Below are 18,583 nucleotides of genomic sequence, written 5' to 3'. Positions count from 1 at the left end.
GCGTAGCGTGTATTGTTCCAAAGAGCCAGCGCTACAGAGTTGGGTTCAAACATTTTCGCGAAGGGGTGGTTTGGAAGAGAAAAACATATTTTCCACCATTTTTTTATCGAAATAAATATCCCATTTCACTCTGAGCTACTCAATATTCGTATACCATTAAGTTCAGCCTTTTGAGTAACTGCCGTACTCATTTCAATAAAGTTCGGCGCAGAAATAGCACGGTGTCCAGAATGGGCCTGAGTCTACAGGCGGGTTCATTATTCAAAATAAATATGTAGCAAATATTATGTTAAAAAAATTTACTACAACAACTTTGATGCAGTGGAAAGATGTTCAACTTTTGCAAATTCAAGGCCTGAAAATTAGTCTATGGAATAGACCTTTGCACAGCAAGGGTCTGTGGTAATATGCCAGCAGATTCGGTGATTAATACCAGTAATTCAAAAAAAGACTGCGTCTTGACCTCGAGATTCTGAACATTCAGTGGGTGCCTTGTATCAGGTATTTCGTTGTTGACGTTACAATTTCTTAAGTCGACTCCCATTGGCTGGCGCACGGGGTCGCATAAAATTTGCTTTAATCAAATAATATCAGACATTGGATATACGAAGAGGTCTCCGTTGGACAACAGGTGATGCTCAGACTACCTGAAAACTTGCTGTGATGTCAAAACTTGCATTAATATTTGCTTCCGCACTCAGAATAAACAAGCCTTAACTTTTGAGAACCATCTTACAGCTCCTTTGATTGGCCTAACTTTAAAAAGGCTTTTCCATGTTACACTTGTCCACATTTACATCCCGACAAAAAAGGATCACTCCATTGCGTTAATGACTAAAAAGATGCATTTGTGGAATTTGTGCTGAAACTCAAGTGTGAAAGTACTCAGAATTGAATTTACTTCAATAACAAAAGGCTGTCATAATTTCCCACTGAATAAACTTGCTTTGAGCAGTGTTGGGGATTGACTAAACATTGTACAAACAAAACATGTTAACATTATATACTATCTTGCATCACAAGATAATTGACAGGCATGCAATAACATACCTCTGAGTGTGATGGGAATGGTGCAAGCTAGTTGTTGGCTTGAAGGTCTATAGGCAAACACTGGAATGTTTACAGTAGTTGATCCAGACATAGGAATGGTTGCTTGGTACTGGGTGCTTGATGTAAGTGGCTTCAAACTGTTATTCTCAGGATCCCTGAAGTTGAATGTCACATCAGTGACTCCAGCAGGAATGGTTGGTAGTGATATGGGCACAGATACATCAGAACCAGGCGTATCAACCACAGGATCATTAGTGACACATGTGATCTCAAAAGCTGATGGGAGAAAATAAACCACAACAATGTAAGGAGAGTTGAGGAAAAAACTATACAGTACAACAAAACCTCCTTGAAAAGTCAAAATTTTGATGATTTTTTTTATCAGGAATTTGCATTCAATTATGAATAGTTATGAAGCACAAACACTTTTAACTGTTTTAACAGTATTATCTTAATGAACTATCTGATATTGAGCCAGCCAATTACAAGAGTTTTATACTTTAGACTAAGGATGTAACTTTGCATTTAACTTTGAAAATGTTTAGCAAATATTTTAAGAACCGTTTAAACATTTAGCGATTTCATAAAGGCTGATGTGTTCCCATTATGTCTGCAGATCGGGGTGACTTATATGATAAATCAACAGTGATTGACATAATAAATAGATAGCAGTCATTGAAGAGTGAAAAACCTAACTACATTTACCTCGAATGTAATCAAGTATTCAGTGCGGTACTTAAAATGTTTCGTAAATTAAATAGGTTTTAAAATGTAAATTTTACATGAGCGTAGGTCCCCTTTTTATAATTCAGTTTTCGTTTACACGTTTTGAAAAATTTGTAAACGGATTCTGATTTTTGTTTGTTTGGGAATATACAACATTAGCAAACATCAAAGCACAAAACTACCCAATTATTATGAAAAACCTTACTGGACTTTTAGCGAATGATAGTCTAAAGCATCCTGTAAAACCATGGCACCTGCTGTGCTGTCCTTTTCAAGAAAAGTGATAATTTCGTATCAATTTCCAATGCTGGTCGGCTGACCAGTGTTGGAAAAAAATGGCTTTTTCAAATACTTCTCCATTTAGTTAGTCCACACTTTTTCCCCATCGATTACACACCTTTGCAACATGGGCGTCGCCAGGATTTTTTCTAGAGGGGGGCAAAACATATTTTTGCAAAAAAATGCCTGTATTTCTCAACATATTCTCGATTCATCCGTTTTAGAGGGGGATAGGGACATCCCCCCACCCCATTAAATTTACACCACTATGACTTCACGCCTCTTTTTTTTTTCTCTCTTCTTTTTTTTTTTCCAGGGGGGAGCAAGTGCCCCCCCCCTTGCCCCCTTCGCGACGCCCATGCTTTGAAAGGGTACAAGCAAGGTAGACAGGTTCCCTGACCTGTCTATAAAATTGCTCTATTTCATCTTACATGTAAGTGGGGCCAGGGAACCAGACAAAAGGAAAATGATTGTTTTTCTAGGTTTTTCCAGCAACTAAGAACACAAAAATACAAACAAGTTCGTCTAATAATATTTGCTATAAAATACTAACCCCCCGAATCCATCCATTTCTGAAACCTACAGCAAAAGCAAATGTTGTATATTCCGTTTAGACATTTAAATTGTGAAAATGTCAAATCCTTTCATTTTTTGGGGCGACAGCACGCTTGATAAAGGGGAAGAACATAGTGGTTGATACTAACATTGAGTTAGAATTTAAAGGTTTACCATAAGGTAACAAATAAGTCCTACATATTCACGGAATCTTACACAATGGCCACCAAAAAAAGAAATCAACTTTTTTTTTAACCATATTGTATCATTGCTATACACAGAGCAGAGAAGGTGTATGTATGTACATGTGTGTTTACGATTTGATCGTGTTCTCAAGTTCATCATCAGGTGGCAAAGCAGGCAGGTGAACCCTCAGCTTTACATGTTTACTTGTCAAGCTGGCAATGAGTAACAAGTTATGTGCTCCTTATGCATGTGAAATCTAACAAGTGACGATGTGTTCTTAAGACCCATGTTATGAGATATTGCCCCACTTGACATTCATCACCTAAAAAATACCCTTGAAATTCAAAATCAATGGTGACGTCCACATACATATGTATACTTCATTTGTTATCCTATAAATGATGGATTTAACTTGGATGACTTGTTACCAAAAGAGGCCCCAGATAACTTTATAGAGCATTTGGATAGTCAACTATAAAGCAGAGGAAAATCAGATGCAAAGTTACTGAGAACAATTACCGGTGATTGTGATAGGAACAGTGCAACTGCGTTGTGGGATCATAGGTGCATTTGTGATCACGTTGACATCCACAGTCTGGGATCCAGCCATAGGCGCTGTTACTTGGTAATGGTCGTTACTGATAGATTTTTGCTGATCGTCTTGATCCAGAAAGTAGAATGCCACATCAGTGATCCCCTCAGAAATGGTTGGTTGTGGTAAAGTCACTGAGACAATAGAACCAGGCGTACCATACACAGGGACATTGTTGGCACATGCTATCTGGAAAGCTGAAAAGGCAGATACAAGACAATGATCACAATACAATTACAAAACAACAGGTCATATGTGTATTTAGCTGTTTCCCTCATCCGTTCCATTCCAACCATGAACAAAAAATAGATGATTGACCTGCCCCCATATCGAAATATTGTCACACAGAATGAATGAACTCACACATCATTTGTATTTGTTATACCTCTGTCTTGAATACTGCATTTTCATTGGCCTAGAGGGATACGTGTTAAGTTTATAAAAAGTCATGCCACACTCCCTGTGGGATATCACGTACGTGAAGTCCCACAGGGAGTGTGCTATGACTTTGTACGGTACACATACGGTGTGAAAGGCTTATAAGATATTGTTGGTACCCACGCTATTTTCCCCATGTTTTTACACATGAGTGGGAGCAGCAAATTAGTAGATGATCAGCTGTTTCAAGCTCACAACATGCACGTGAGTTGTCGTTTGATTGTCATGATTGCTGTGTTTACTGATGTTTGCTTTCGTGATTTTTACATCAATATCCAAAGAATCCAAGACATAGGTATAACAAAGCAATTATTGATATGCTGTGATGTGGGGTATGACGTTTTGAACACCCAGGAGGCACATAGCACCTGAGGCGATAATGTTTGCATACCTGAGGGGCGCATAGCATCTGAGGCGAAGTATGCGCCCCTCAAGTGTTCAATCAATAGAAATAAAAAAAGAACTATTTAAGTAAAAATGTTATCACAAATATTTTCAGTAAAAAGGACATCACAAGTTGACTTCTGACTTCATTGCTTTTTTATGATTTTACGTCAGAATCCATCGAGCACAGGCACAAAGTTCATTAATTATAACCATAGGCAAATAGGTTATATTTATGCAAGATTATCTTGTGAAATCAGGGAATTTATAATACATGAGATGCTACTAAATATACAAACAAGTCAGGTATTTAAAGTGGTGTTTAAACATGCCCCTTCAAAAGTAAATCCATTAACAACTTTACCAAAAAAAGGGGGAAAAAAAACATTATATAGTAGGTTGCATACACTTCACAATATTCTTACCTGTGACTGTGATACGAATAGCACAATATGAGTATTGGTTTGGGGATTGGGTGTATGCAGCCACTTCAATATCGACAGTAGCTGATCCAGATGATGGAACAACTATTTGCTGTTGGCTTTGAAAAGCTGTGTAAGTATTCGATGGTAGAATCCTCATGCTGAATGTGACACCAGTGGTCCCATCAGAAACAGTTGGCTCTGGTATTGTCACATCTATAGTGGAACCAGGAGTGTCAATCACATGAACACCACTGGTACAAATGATGGGAAAGTCTGCCAACAAAGACAAATACACAAGACCATTAGAATGAAGATTTAAAGTGCAACTCAGCTAATCTTGACACTAATGAAATTGCGTCAAGATTTGATTAGTTTGTACAGTGCAATATTGAACTGTCAACATGAAATACACATACGTAATGTGACCCTTAGTTATGCCAGCCATTAATTGAACCAAGTAACTGAAGTTTGCCAATTGGCTATCATCAATGCATTTCATCCAGGAACATTGGTCAACTCGTGGTTGCTACATGACCTGCACATTAATAGCATAATGCAAATACAGACCACTCACCAGCAAGTTGTGAAGCAAGATGCAAATTGTTAATTCACGGGGATATTAACATTTTGGTTAAATATCACTCCTATGAATGTTTAATTTTGCCTTTTAAAGGGTAAAAGACTCCAGAATCAACAAAAGTAACCATATACATGTACATGTATTCAACAAGGATGACGACAGAAACACATTATACAGTATGTCCCAAAAAAGTGTCCATCTGACTGTTTTAAAAATGAGTAAAAAACTATTAAGTCAATTTTGATACTCCTAAACCTTGGCCTCAACCCCTATGAGTTTCATTTAATTTCAGTCACGCGTCACTGCATAATTGTCAATTAAGCGCAACAACATTTTTGGACACTGTGACCAAGTTCCATGCCGTAAATCAATTTCGGTGCTGTGTTATGTAAGCTGTGAATTTCAGTAGAGATAATAAAGATAATGTTAAACTTTAAAGAAATTCCTAAATGTTATCTTTGGATATTCTAATTCTTGTTACAGTGCACCACATTAGAGAACATTCAAGACAATTTTGGGCCCAATTTCCGAAAAAAAAACTACCATTTTTGAATTTCCGACTCAGTTTCACAACACTAAAATTGTTCACAAAGGTTCAACAAGACGACTTATGGAGGTAAAAGTACCAGTATTTAACTGAAAGAATCTCAAGTTTGACAACAAAGAGCTCTGGCAACACTGCATGAGGAAAGTCGGGGAAATGGCGAAGTGCACCACACTTTGGAACACCACTACATACATGAGAAGTGCACCTGTATATCATGAACTGTTTCCCCATGTGTTATGCTTTTCAAATTTCCATGGCCGAGCAATTTTAAGATTTTGGTCATCCCCCACCCCCCCCCCTCGCCGGCACTGATTTACACCAATGCTGCAAGGAGATGAATATTTGTTTTGGCTTATACAAGTATTTCACCACAGTGAGTAATACAGATTTTCATCACAAAACTGATTACCTTTTCAATTAATGCTTCTGTAAATTCCACGTCACCAGATAACAAAGATTAAAATTATCATCATAAATTATTAAGTATTTTGTTCTTCTCTTTACCTTTACTCTGACTGTTATGAACGCTTTTGTTAATTTTGGAGATAAAATAAATGGTTTATGAACAATAAGTTCCTTCACTGTTATCTGATACATGATGGAGACTGGGAGATGGGGATAGGAAAGGGAAGGGCAAGGTGACATATACTGAAAGGGGCCGGAGGACAGAAGACGATAGGGAATGGTATGACAGGGAAAGACCCTTGTTTTTTAAGGAAAAGCATTACAATAACCCAAAAAACCCTCTAATCTGTAAAATTACATGACTATTGCCACAATTAAACTTGATGTAGTAAAACAAAAGAAATCATATTTTGATGCCTTGTATACAAAGCACCGACTGATTAACTACCATTTTGGATATTCACAAATAATTCCAGAAAATCCATCTAAGCACTGACACGTGAATGCAGAACCATGAACCTGGCAAGTGCCTGCATTGTAAATTGGCTGATTTATGACATACATACCATTGGTATATTGACAAGTAAGTCCAGATCTTCCGTCTGGGCACAGACAAGTAAATGATGAACCAGTATCCAGACAAGTCACTCCAAAGGCACATGGTGATGAAGAACACGGACCTGACAAGGACAAATTGATAAAACATATATGACATGCATATGATACAAAATCTAAATAAACTAGAGGTTCGTGTTTGTTGTTACAAACGCAGAGTGGTCGGGTAGACAACTATTTTATGAAACACTGTCCAGTTAAGTTATGAATATTTTTTTATGTAAGAAAATGTACAAAGGATAACGAAATTTAAACTGTCTGATAAAATTAATCATTTTGTTTAACAAATGTTTCTTTTGGGTAGTGATCAATGTCAGTATGTATTTATTTTTTTTAAACGTAGAAAAAGTGAATATGGGTAGTGAATACTGATGTTATTTGGAGAGGATGCATGTTCATTGATTTGCATGTATTCATGTGTCCGATCATAACTGGAGCCATTTTAAATGGTAAGCTGTTTTCAGCATGAACTCCCAATACCATTTGCTTGAAAAAAAAACCCGAAATAATACTTACTATCCGAAGGTAAATTTATAAACAGAAACAAACATTTATATTTGCCAAATCGCCGCTCAGAGTTCGAACGAGGATGCCTTTCCGGGCCGCGCCACGAACAGCGTAAGTGCACACATTCTACTTTCCGAATCACAGTGTGCATGCAGTGTACAAGCTTAACCCCGGTTACGATACATTAACTGCGCATGCGCGCTCTTCTGTCTTGCCTTTTTTCAAGACGAAGACGCGCGCAGCGATCTATTTTAGTCGTACACGCGTGACAACAGTACTTCTCCTCAGACTTTCTCAGAGTCTACGTACTTATAACTGGACATGTACATGTACATGTACGCCCGCGAAAAGCAAACGAAAAGCCAGGCTACCGGTACGTTCAGCGGGCGTGCGCGCCCTATGCCGTGGCCGAACGGCGACGCGCTATGCTTTCATTGAATTTTTGAGCGACGGACTACTATAAGGGTATTTTTGTCGGCGGCGGGTCACGTGTGTGAACAATTAGATAAGCCACGAACCTGGCACAATTGACGCCAATGTTTAAGCTATCATTCAATGGACAATTCACGATTATATCTCCCAGGATTGATTTATTTTTGAAGAATAGAAGGTCTTTTCGTTGTAACTTCCGGTCTGATGACGTCATCGGCTTCAAACTTCACACGTGTTGTTTGCATAAAGGTCATCATATATACCAATTTTCAAAAGATTACAGCAAACTTCGCCACAGACATCTATTCAAAATGCATTTTGGACATTTTTCAACCTGCCGCTAGAGGGCGCTCTAATATTCCATGACGTCATCGGTTACAGTTTCGAAAAGTACTTTCTTGCCGAAGACTAACATCGTTGAAAGCACGTTCATATCTTTTACCATTTTAAAATTACAAGGCACTTCCGGGTTCGACTGGTTTCGACCAGAAGTAAGAGTCGTATGATTTGACACCCACAAAGTAAATTGAAGACCCAGTATTATTCTATTGACTGCCGTTAAAAACAAGTTCCGGTCTCTCACGGTTGATTTTATATTGAATTGTAATGATTCAAAAATAGAATCACTAAATTGCTTGTAATTTGATACCTGATGACGTCATCATGACGTCAGGACAATATGCACTACTCGGGATCAGGGTCGATATGTGTTCGAAGGTACACGTTTATATCTGGAACGGTTAAGGAGTAAAGCCGTGGAGAATTATTGTCCGGGAGGGAGGGAGGGAGGGAGGGAGGGAGGAGGGAGGGAGGGAGGGAGGGAGGGAGGGAGGGAGGGAGGGAGGGAGGGAGGGAGGGAGGGAGGGAGGGAGGGAGGGAGGGAGGGAGGGAGGGAGGGAGGGAGGGAGGGAGGGAGGGAGGGAGGGAGGGAGGGAGGGAGGGAGGAGGAAGGGAGGGAGGGAGGGAGGAAGGAAGGGAGGGAGGGAGGAAGGAAAGGAAGGAAGGGAGGAAGGAAGGAAGGAAGGAAGGAAGGAAGGGGGGAGGGAGGGAGGGAGGGAGGGAGGGAGGGAGGGAGGGAGGGAGGGAGGGAGGGAGGGAGGGAGGGAGGGAGGGAGGGAGGGAGGGAGGGAGGGAGGGAGGGAGGGAGGGAGGGAGGGAGGGAGGGAGGGAGGGAGGGAGGGAGGGAGGGAGGGAGGGAGGGAGGGAGGGAGGGAGGGAGGGAGGGAGGGAGGGAGGGAGGGAGGGAGGGAGGGAGGGAGGGAGGGAGGGAGGGAGGGAGGGAGGGAGGGAGGGAGGGAGGGAGGGAGGGAGGGAGGGAGGGAGGGAGGGAGGGAGGGAGGGAGGGAGGGAGGGAGGGAGGGAGGGAGGGAGGGAGGGAGGGAGGGAGGGAGGGAGGGAGGGAGGGAGGGAGGAGGGAGGGAGGGAGGGAGGGAGGGGGGAGGAGGGAGGGAGGGAGGGAGGGAGGGAGGGAGGGAGGGAGGGAGGGAGGGAGGGAGGGAGGGAGGGAGGGAGGAGGGAGGGAGGGAGGGAGGGAGGGAGGGAGGGAGGGAGGGAGGAGGGAGGGAGGGAGGGAGGGAGGGAGGGAGGAAGGGAGGGAGGGAGGAGGAAGGAGGGAGGGAGGGAGGAAGGAAGGAAGGAAGGAAGGGAGGAAGGAAGGAAGGAAGGAAAGGAAGGAAGGGAGGGAGGGAGGGAGGAGGGAGGGGAGGGAGGGAGGGAGGGAGGGAGGGAGGGAGGGAGGAAGGGAGGGAGGGAGGAAGGAAGGAAGGAAGGAAGGGAGGAAGGAAGGAAGGAAGGAAGGAAGGAAGGAAGGAAGGAAGGGAGGAAGAAGGAAGGAAGGAAGGAAGGAAGGAAGGAAGGAAGGAAGGAAGGAAGGAAGGAAGGAAGATTAATCGAACAATTCTAGACAGTGGTCGGGTTGTGCCCGACCACTCAATAATATGCTAAAACATACATGCGCACCCATGTTGAATCTGAAAAGGTTTTGGATTATTACAAATTTAGGTTCCAGGTATGACATTTTCCTGTCCCTGTTATACCTTTGAACTTTGTAATTTACCATTCAAGTGTCTTTCAAATGACTTCAAACTAATTTTAATTTGTTGGGTAGGTAATTTGCTTCACATAAGCACCATTGGCGGAAAAATACATCAGAAGTGCATCAAGAATTGTAAAATCGTAGATGTCAGATGTTACAGAGCAGGAAAAAAGTGTACCCAGCATTGATAGAATGAACTGTAAGATAAGTGCACACTAACGCTACTGCTTACTTGGTAAACAGCCACCAGAGTTCTTGTCACAGGCTGCATTATCGGGGCATGTGCATTGGCTGTGACAATTCACTCCGTAGTAACCAACAGGACATATGTCTGGAACTAAAAATTGGAAAATAGTCAATATGTAGAGTAAGTACAAGCACTTTGTCGCTTTCTAGATTCTGGTAAAAGCAAGTCAGATGAAAAAATAAATTTGTTTTAAAATCTGTCAGCTCGAACCATATTTCGGAATATTACATGTAGCTATTATTTAGTGTAAATTTACAAGAACAATTACATTCCTATTCCCAGTTAAAGGGAATATACAACATTTGCAAACATCGAAAAATAAAACTACCAAGTTTTTGCGAAATACCTTAATAGGATGTTGGTAAATGACAGTCTAAAGCATCCTGTAAAATCATGGCACCTGGTATACTGTCATTTTCAAGAAAAGTGGTATTTTTGTATCAATTTCCAACGCTGATCGGCCGATCAGCGTTGGAAACAACTGGCTTTTTTTTTTCAAATACTGGCCCCAATTGACCATCGCACTTGTTTACAATCGATTACAAACCTATGAACGGGTACGAGCCAGCTAGACTGGTTCCCTAACCTTACAATTCCCCAATGTATGTAAAACTGCTCTGTTTCTTCTTATATGGAGTCAGGGAACCAGACTACAGGAAAATGATCGTTTTTCTTGGTTTTTATAGCATTTTCGAACCCAAAACCTCCAAAAAGTCAGTGTAACTATATTTGCTTTATATTTCCAACCCCCCAATTCCAACCATTTCTGAAAATTACAGCAAAAGCAAATGATGTATATTCCCTTTAACAAACCCAATGTAAAACAAAAAGTTGCTTTTGAAACTTTGACTCTGAAGGACAGTTACTAAAAACCTCTCAGACGAAAAAGTAATTTAGGCCTAAGTATGCACCTGTAGAAGTTCTACAAATTTGGCTGTGATGGCCAGTCCTATGTTTAGACTGAGGGGCAGAACATGTTGATACCAAGGCTTCCTTATGGAGACAAAAGTGTAACTGAAAAACATATACATCCTATACAAAGTGAAAATACATAAAAGTCAAACAGGACATCGTATGATAAGATTTGTATACAGAATGAAACTGCCACTTACTTTGACAGTTTGTTCCAGACCAGCCTACTGCACAACCAAGGTTATCTGTACATGCACCGGTGTACACATTACATGTTCCTGATTGACAATGACATGACTGGCTACAACCAGCACCGAACGTTCCTAAAGTACAGGCTTTAAAAGCAGAATAAAAGAGTTCAAAGTCAATCAAAATTAATATACACACGTATTTATGTCAAAATCAATTAAAAAAACAAAGGTAAAACTTAGCAATTACGAACACTGTGGATCTAAGGAATGCAAGCAAACTTTGTCAAAGAGGCCATGACTTATGTCTTCTTTACATACGTATGTTGCAGTGTGTGCCTTTATATCCTGAGATGCAGCTGTTCCCGTAAGGGTCTGGCAGACCAAACTGGCTCCCTGTACAACTCTGAATCACGTTACCAGATCCACACTGAAACTCGCAGTACCAACCAAATCTGTGCTTACTACACGCTGTAGAAAGTGATCATCAAAAGATTGGTTTGGTTAAAAACAAAAGAGATTATCAAGCATTTCACTGGAAATATAATGCACATTTTCACAAAATATGAAAAATGCAATAAAACACGTATTTACATGACTAATAGATACAGTGCAGGGAATTCATCTGTTAATTAAGTTATTGTTTTCACAGGTAAACAAAAATCAAGAAGCATTCTGTGATCCTGGTGGTAGCTCTGGTGACCCAAAGTGAGACTTGTCAGGAATAGTTGGTTCAGTTTAAAAAAGACAAAGTCTAATTCCATCTTTAATTTGCAAGGCATTCTTAGGCTGTGACCATAAACCTTCAAGGTAGCGTCCATCATGTTCGTTTAAGGCAATGAAAGTGCTCAAAATCTAAAAAAGGGTGCTGAACAACTAACCTGATGAAGTTTCAGCTCAGTAAATGCTGTATATTCTGAGAAAACAATATTCTAGGATCCGATTTCATATCAAAAGTTGCTGAATCATGTTTTGAATTGTTCCTGAATTCAGCATCCGAGACACGTTCTCACTGAGCCGTTTGCAGCTACGAGATGTCGCGCATTGAACCAACAGATTATAGCAACCACGTGCGCGTGTGCCTCGTGTCAATGCTTGTGCGCATTTCACCAAATAAAAATATACTGCAAGTGAGACTTGAGACAAGATATCTATTGTTTTAGCAATAGTGACCTTGACCTTTGACCTGTCAGCCCCAAAATCAATAGTCTTCTTAAGACTATCAAGAACAACCCACAAACCAAGTTTCAAGTTCTTAAGTAAAGTATTTCTTAAGTTATCGTGTTGACAAGATTTCTATTGTTTTAGCAATAGTGACCTTGGCCTTCAGACCTGTCGGCCCCAAAAGCAATATGCTTCTTAAGACGGCCAAGAGCAACCCACAAACCTAATTTAAAGTTCCTAAGTAAAGTATTTCTCAAGTTATCGTGCTGACAAGAGTTAATCTAACCAAAACATAACATACAGACATACATACAGACAGACATGTATACACACAGAAGAAATACGCCATCGCATTATCCCCCTCTGGCTTACAGCCAGGGGGATAAAAAAAAAAAATACTTACGGAAATTTCCAACGATGAGTCTTTAAATATAGAGCTGCATAGTTGGAAAGGCCTTTTTCACTGATTTCATCAAAATGACAGTTACTATACATGTAGGTCTCGTTCAAATGAGGTCATTTCCTACAGACCAGCCACGTGCATCAGCATTTTGAGCATCAACTTGCAGAACACACATCGGCTGCGTCGTATTTCGAACACATTTCGAGCAACAAGCGCGCGTGTTTGGAACATTTTCAACACTGCGCAATGCATGCCTGATAGCGTAAAATACACAGTGGCAGTTCAAGGGCGGATCCAGAACACAATTTTTTGGGGGGGCCCAAAAAATTTTTTGGTCCCCCCAAAAAGTGGGTCAAAAAAATTACGGTGTGGGGTTCAGGGACCGCTTAAGGGCCCCGAAATTTTTTTTGATTCTAGATGCTCTGTGGTGCGATCTGAGGCAATTTCTGATCACTTTAACCAATGTTTTTTGAGGAAAAGATGGTGGTGTACTCATTGCCTGCCTTTATTGCGATGTCACATAAAAAAAAAAAAAAAATGGTTTCGTTTGCCCCCCCCCCCCCGGATCCGCCCTTGTGGCAGTGTCCTACAGAGATGGCCGTCATTGAGTGAGCCCTATTAAGACAGCTGCAAATGATAGACTGTACCTTTCAAGGGACAATGTGCCAAATTGGATTATAAGATATTTGTTGGAAAGCATCCATACCTTCAAAACAAAAATGACTTTTGGGATCAAAATTTTAAATCAAGCTAGTCACAATTCCAGCCACAAATTTTCCTCCAAAAAGGTTCAATAAAACAAAATTGTGTGTGTTCATTACTTTAAGATGTTTGCTGGTTACAATGGCCTAAATTATATATAAAAAAAACACCCACTACTGTTTGTAAATTGATCAAATTACTGCATCATTGTTGGTCTTCTGAAAGTTTTCTAGTAGTACCGTGCTGTCAGCTACGTGAGCCACCTCAGCAAACTGAAGGAAACAGCCAACACTTGTGAATGGGCTGGAATACACATGAATACACTGGTGAGCAGATGCAATCTCCTGTCTCATCATCACACACTCCTCCATTGTAGCACAGATCACACACTCAGACCGACAGCCGGCCCGACAGACAGACAGACCAGGAAATGAGCTTACCTGTAAGGCAGTTTGGTCCACTGAATCCTGGTGGGCAGATGCAATCTCCTGTCTCATCATCACACACTCCTCCATTGTAGCACATATCACACACTCAGACCGACAGCCCGCCTGACAGACAGACAGACCAGGCAATGAGCTTACCTGTGAGGCAGTTTGGTCCACTGAATCCTGGTGGGCAGATGCAATCTCCTGTCTCATCATCATCACACACTCCTCCATTGTAGCACAGATCACACACTCAGACCGACAGCCCGCCTGACAGACAGACAGACCAGGCAATGAGCTTACCTGTGAGGCAGTTTAGTCCACTGAATCCTGGTGGGCAGATGCAATCTCCTGTCTCATCATCACACACTCCGCCATTGAAGCACAGATCACACACTCAGACCGACAGCCCGCACGAAAGGACAGACAGACCAGGAAATGAGCTTAACTGTGAGGCAGTTTAGTCCACTGAATCCTGGTGGGCAGATGCAATCTCTTGTCTCATCATAACACACTCCTCCATTGAAGCACAGATCACACACTCAGACCGACAGCCCGCACGAAAGGACAGACAGACCAGGAAATGAGCTTACCTGTGAGGCAGTTTAGTCCACTGAATCCTGGTGGGCAGATGCAATCTCCTGTCTCATCATTACACACTCCTCCATTGTAGCACAGATTACACACCCCTTCACAGTCAGTCGGATTCCACTTACCAGCATCACAGTCTACATGGAATGAAATGCAAGAGGCTTTAATACTCATGTTTAACTTTTGAAGGTATGAGTTATACAACATGCATTCATTGCACAGATACCTGTAAATTATTTTATAACATAAAACTGGTGCTCACCCTGGCTGAAATGTAAATTTCCAAATGGAGCATGAAATTACTAATGTAGAGGTGCTTAAACTGTTTGGAAAGCCTGTGAAGTACATTGCTATGAATAAAACAGTTTTGCATCTCTCTCTTTGTGCAAAAATATTTTGTCACTAATATCAACAAACTAGTTTGTACAGAGACACAAAAAATGCAGCATGACAAACTGTACCTCTGACGATGAGTCTGATCATACTGAAATGATTGTCAGCCAGAGTAACAGCAGATCCGATGACAGTGTATAGATCCCCATCATCAACATCAGTAGTGGGCAGTGTGAAACTAGCCTGATTGGCAATAGGCAAGGTTGCATTAACAGCTCCATTTCTTGTACGCCGCCACAGAGGAGAGCCACCGGAATTAACTGTGATGACTGAGAGAGTCACATCCTCTCCTTTGTTGACCGTTTTCGTTACCAGGCCATCAACAGGCTCAAACCTCCCTACAAAAGAAAGGAATACAATGTTTAATAGGAATTTCAAATCTCAAAAGTCAACTTACCAAACCGGTTCTTTTTTAAAACCATGAATATATACAAAAGAAATTAAAATATGGTGCTTTTGAAAACCCCAAACATGTTAACTTTCCACCAGGCAAACCTTCAAGTCTTACTTGATCTACAAATACAAAGACATACTTTAAAACATCTTTGCCCATTGATATCATAGGGAAAATAGGTCCGGATCTTTGAACCACAGAGAGAGGGCAGGGTGAGCACATGGTAATGGTTCAATGTGTATACAACTGGTGTTTGGGAAATTCTCGTAACTAAATAGTCTGGTGGTTTGGAACTGGAAGTTTGGCAACCCAAGGGACGTCAAGTGCATCAAGCATATGGAATAAGTTAAGAAATACATGTGTAGCTGTCAGTGGGCTGACAGGGTGTTTTGAGATGATGTTGTGGACAGCATAAAATGTTTTAAAAAAAACGTAACTAGATAGGGGAAAACAGGCACATGTACTATGTATTGAGCACTTTTGGCATTTGCTACGGATTTAATTAATCTGAGTGGAATGGAAAACAATGGCTATAGTGAGACCATTGTTTTGTGATCAAATTCTGTTTGTATAGGGACTTTCAAAACAGGGGTTGGGGTGGAGTCCATATTGCCTTGTTCAAGTACTGGTAGCTTATTAGAAAATAACAGCAACTAAGACTGGGTATAAAAGGCAGAGCCCAGTGGTCAGGGGGCTACTGTAGTTGAGGAGGTGGGTTGTTGAGGAGTCAGGCGTTGTGTTTAGATAGTATTGCAGATATAGAGTACAGTGATGTGTAGCAATAGTCATACAGGTGCTGTAGGGGGGGGGGATGATATATGTTGTGTATGCAACCAATGCACCTCGATTTAATACAATGCACTGTCAGTGTAACCTGAGTTTAGAGTTACTGTTGATGTGTCATGTTTCGTAGTTAGTGAGATGATGTAATTTTTGCTCAAAGCGGATGTAGAAGTGGAGTCAAATAAATTAGCTAGCCATAACTAGAAATATAATAATACTCTGTGTTGTGCCGTTTATCAGTAGTCTTTGTTTTAGTGTAACAGGCGGTATATTTCCACCCAAACGGATCCGGTCTGTGGCTGTATTTGCGCACGAGTGACGTGATTTCTGCTGGGTGAAATAGTCCCAATGAGTCAGGGGTTCATTAACTGAGGAGAAATCGCCACAATATTCTATATATATTCAAATCTTCTCTGACAGTTTATAGTTCGAATACATTCTTAGTCCAATGTTTGCAAGTTTGCAATACATTTTAAATTTGTCTTAAATTCCAAGAAATTACTAAAAAAAAAGTCAGGTAAGGGAAATCCTTGAGACTTTGTCTTGCCCTGTAAAAAATAAACACTTACTGTTCTCACTGTGGATGATGCTGTATACTCTGGTTGTTAAGTCTCTACTGGAACCTTCACAATAAAACAACCCAGTGGCATCGTTACTGGTGGTCAGATCCTGTGTGACTATTTGTCCATTCACTGATTGACTACTGCCAGTAGGGAGGGTGGTAGATGTCTGCACTGTAGTTCCTACCAGACCTATCTGGAATGGTCTGCCAAAGCTCAGTGTGACATCATTATCAGGATTGCTACGGAAACAGCTGATGCTTGCTGAGGGCTGTGAAGACCCCGCCCCATAAGGTGTGGGCGTGACCATTGTCAGGTGCACTGTATCACCTGTTGAGAGCACAAAGCAAAAAGCACATTATGATACAATGTGTTTAATGTCTTGTAGTTTTCTTTTACTTGAGATGTAACCCATACGGTACACATGTACAATGAACAGTCACATTCTACGTGTATTCATTTGAACATCTAGCTACATGTATGAAACTTCAATTTTGTAAAATCTTATTATGTGTATGAATCAAATACGGAAATCTGATCCACATTTTGCGGGATGAATATACTCAATGCAAGTAAAAAGTGTGTGTTCATTAATGGACTACATGTATATCATTATTTGTTAAGTTAATAACAGAGGATTATGGATTACACAAGAACTGTTCAGTTGATGGTCACATAAGAACAAAAGTTATGTTGGCATAAAACTGAATCAAAGTGTTTAATTAACACGCCATGCAATAATTTGTGATGTGTCCAAAATGGTATTCAGAGCCAGATCAAGTGTTCCGTAGGCCCTACTCCGCACTAAACACCAGCACAAATTTACGTTGATGATATAAGCTGTAGTTAGCAAGCCAGGCCAAACTGGTAGCTCTATTAAAATCCTGTTCGCACACTGTGGTATTTTCAAAGACCCTTAATTCTTTTGTAGGCCCTCAATTTTTTGGTAGGCCCAAGGCACAGTGCCTACTGTGCCTATTGGATAATCCGGGCCTGATGGTAATTACTAACACTAACAGTAAAACTGTATTATTAAGGACTGACATATCCTTTCTCTAGTCAGGTCAGTCAGGAGGAGACCTACAGTACATTGTAATAAACTAACAGTCATATCAGAATGAGAGTTGTTCCTTCATTATATTATTTATAGTTTGAGCCACTTGCAGAAAAATGTCATGAAATGCCAAGTTCTACAGGGCCTACTGCCCATTAATTAACTATTATTTTTCACCATTTATGGACAGAGTTCCGTATTTGGCCACCACCGCATGTGCACATTGCTACACTTCCTGACTCCTGAATTTGGCTGCCTACACGATAGGAAACTTGTGTGAATGATACGTGTATCCAAAATATGGCCTAAAAACAACCTTTCCCCCGATGAGTTCAGTTTTCCTTAAGCAAGTTTGAAAATGTGTCTTCAATGAACAAGGCAAGGTGACATGTTTGGCAGTGAATGTGTAGTGGCCAGATATGGAACTCTTGCTCTATTGGGGTAATACTAGAATGTACATCCAAAACCACGGGCTGAAAATTAGGGAACGTAACAGTTTGCATATCTTCCACTGCCAAAGCTGGTAAGAATGTCACATTTTCTCCTGAATTTCTGTTCAAATTAAAACTGTTATGTATGAAAACAGTACACAGTGCCAATCTACATGTAAATGAAAAAGACTGCTTGATATTTCAAATATAATTTTGAAATGATAAATGCCTTGCAAACAGTTTTTATAAAATGAGTGAAATAAAAGTTTTTTTTATAAGGATTCTAGAGTAAAAAAGCTATTACCACAAACCTTCACAGCGTCGATCGTGGCAGTGAAAAAAGTTGTACCTCATTTTTTAAAGTCGTTTTAAGAAAAAAATTAATAGGTTTGTGGTGGCTCGTTAAATGTTTGTGTTTTATTAAATGAAAAGATAAAGTAAGTTCAGGAAGATTATTTATTCAGAAACATGTTCAATGCGTTGAACTTTTTGTTATCCCACATGATATTTCGATAAAAGAACTTTTAAGCGAATGAGATCATCATACGATATTTTAGCTTGAGACAACGGATATTTT

General features: G+C 40.6%; 2 protein-coding genes across 2 annotated transcripts in view; both read right to left on the bottom strand.

The window, feature by feature from the left end:
• The window catches only part of LOC119737970 (receptor-type tyrosine-protein phosphatase alpha-like), a 30,907-nt gene extending 26,149 nt beyond the window's left edge, over positions 1-4,758 (bottom strand). The window contains exons 1-3 of the mRNA XM_038212650.1: positions 4,636-4,758; positions 3,316-3,585; positions 1,051-1,326 (exon numbers count right to left, since the gene is read on the bottom strand). Of these exons, the coding sequence (XP_038068578.1) occupies positions 1,051-1,326; positions 3,316-3,406 (367 nt within the window). The 5' untranslated portion in view covers positions 3,407-3,585; positions 4,636-4,758. The remainder of the gene's footprint in view (positions 1-1,050; positions 1,327-3,315; positions 3,586-4,635) is intronic.
• Positions 4,759-14,053: 9,295 nt separating this feature from the next.
• LOC119736621 (angiopoietin-1 receptor-like) lies at positions 14,054-17,111 on the bottom strand. The gene is made up of 4 exons (XM_038210634.1): positions 16,531-17,111; positions 14,853-15,122; positions 14,394-14,528; positions 14,054-14,070 (listed from the first exon to the last, which is right to left on the bottom strand). The coding sequence occupies exons 1-4, from the start codon at positions 16,829-16,831 to the stop codon at positions 14,054-14,056; spliced, it is 723 nt and encodes a 240-aa protein (XP_038066562.1). The 5' UTR covers positions 16,832-17,111.
• Between the last annotated feature and the right edge of the window lie 1,472 nt (positions 17,112-18,583).

This window comes from Patiria miniata, unplaced genomic scaffold, assembly GCF_015706575.1.
Source record: "Patiria miniata isolate m_02_andy unplaced genomic scaffold, ASM1570657v1 HiC_scaffold_3, whole genome shotgun sequence".
Lineage (NCBI taxonomy): Eukaryota > Metazoa > Echinodermata > Asteroidea > Valvatida > Asterinidae > Patiria > Patiria miniata.
This window is presented reverse-complemented; position numbering and strand designations above follow the sequence as displayed.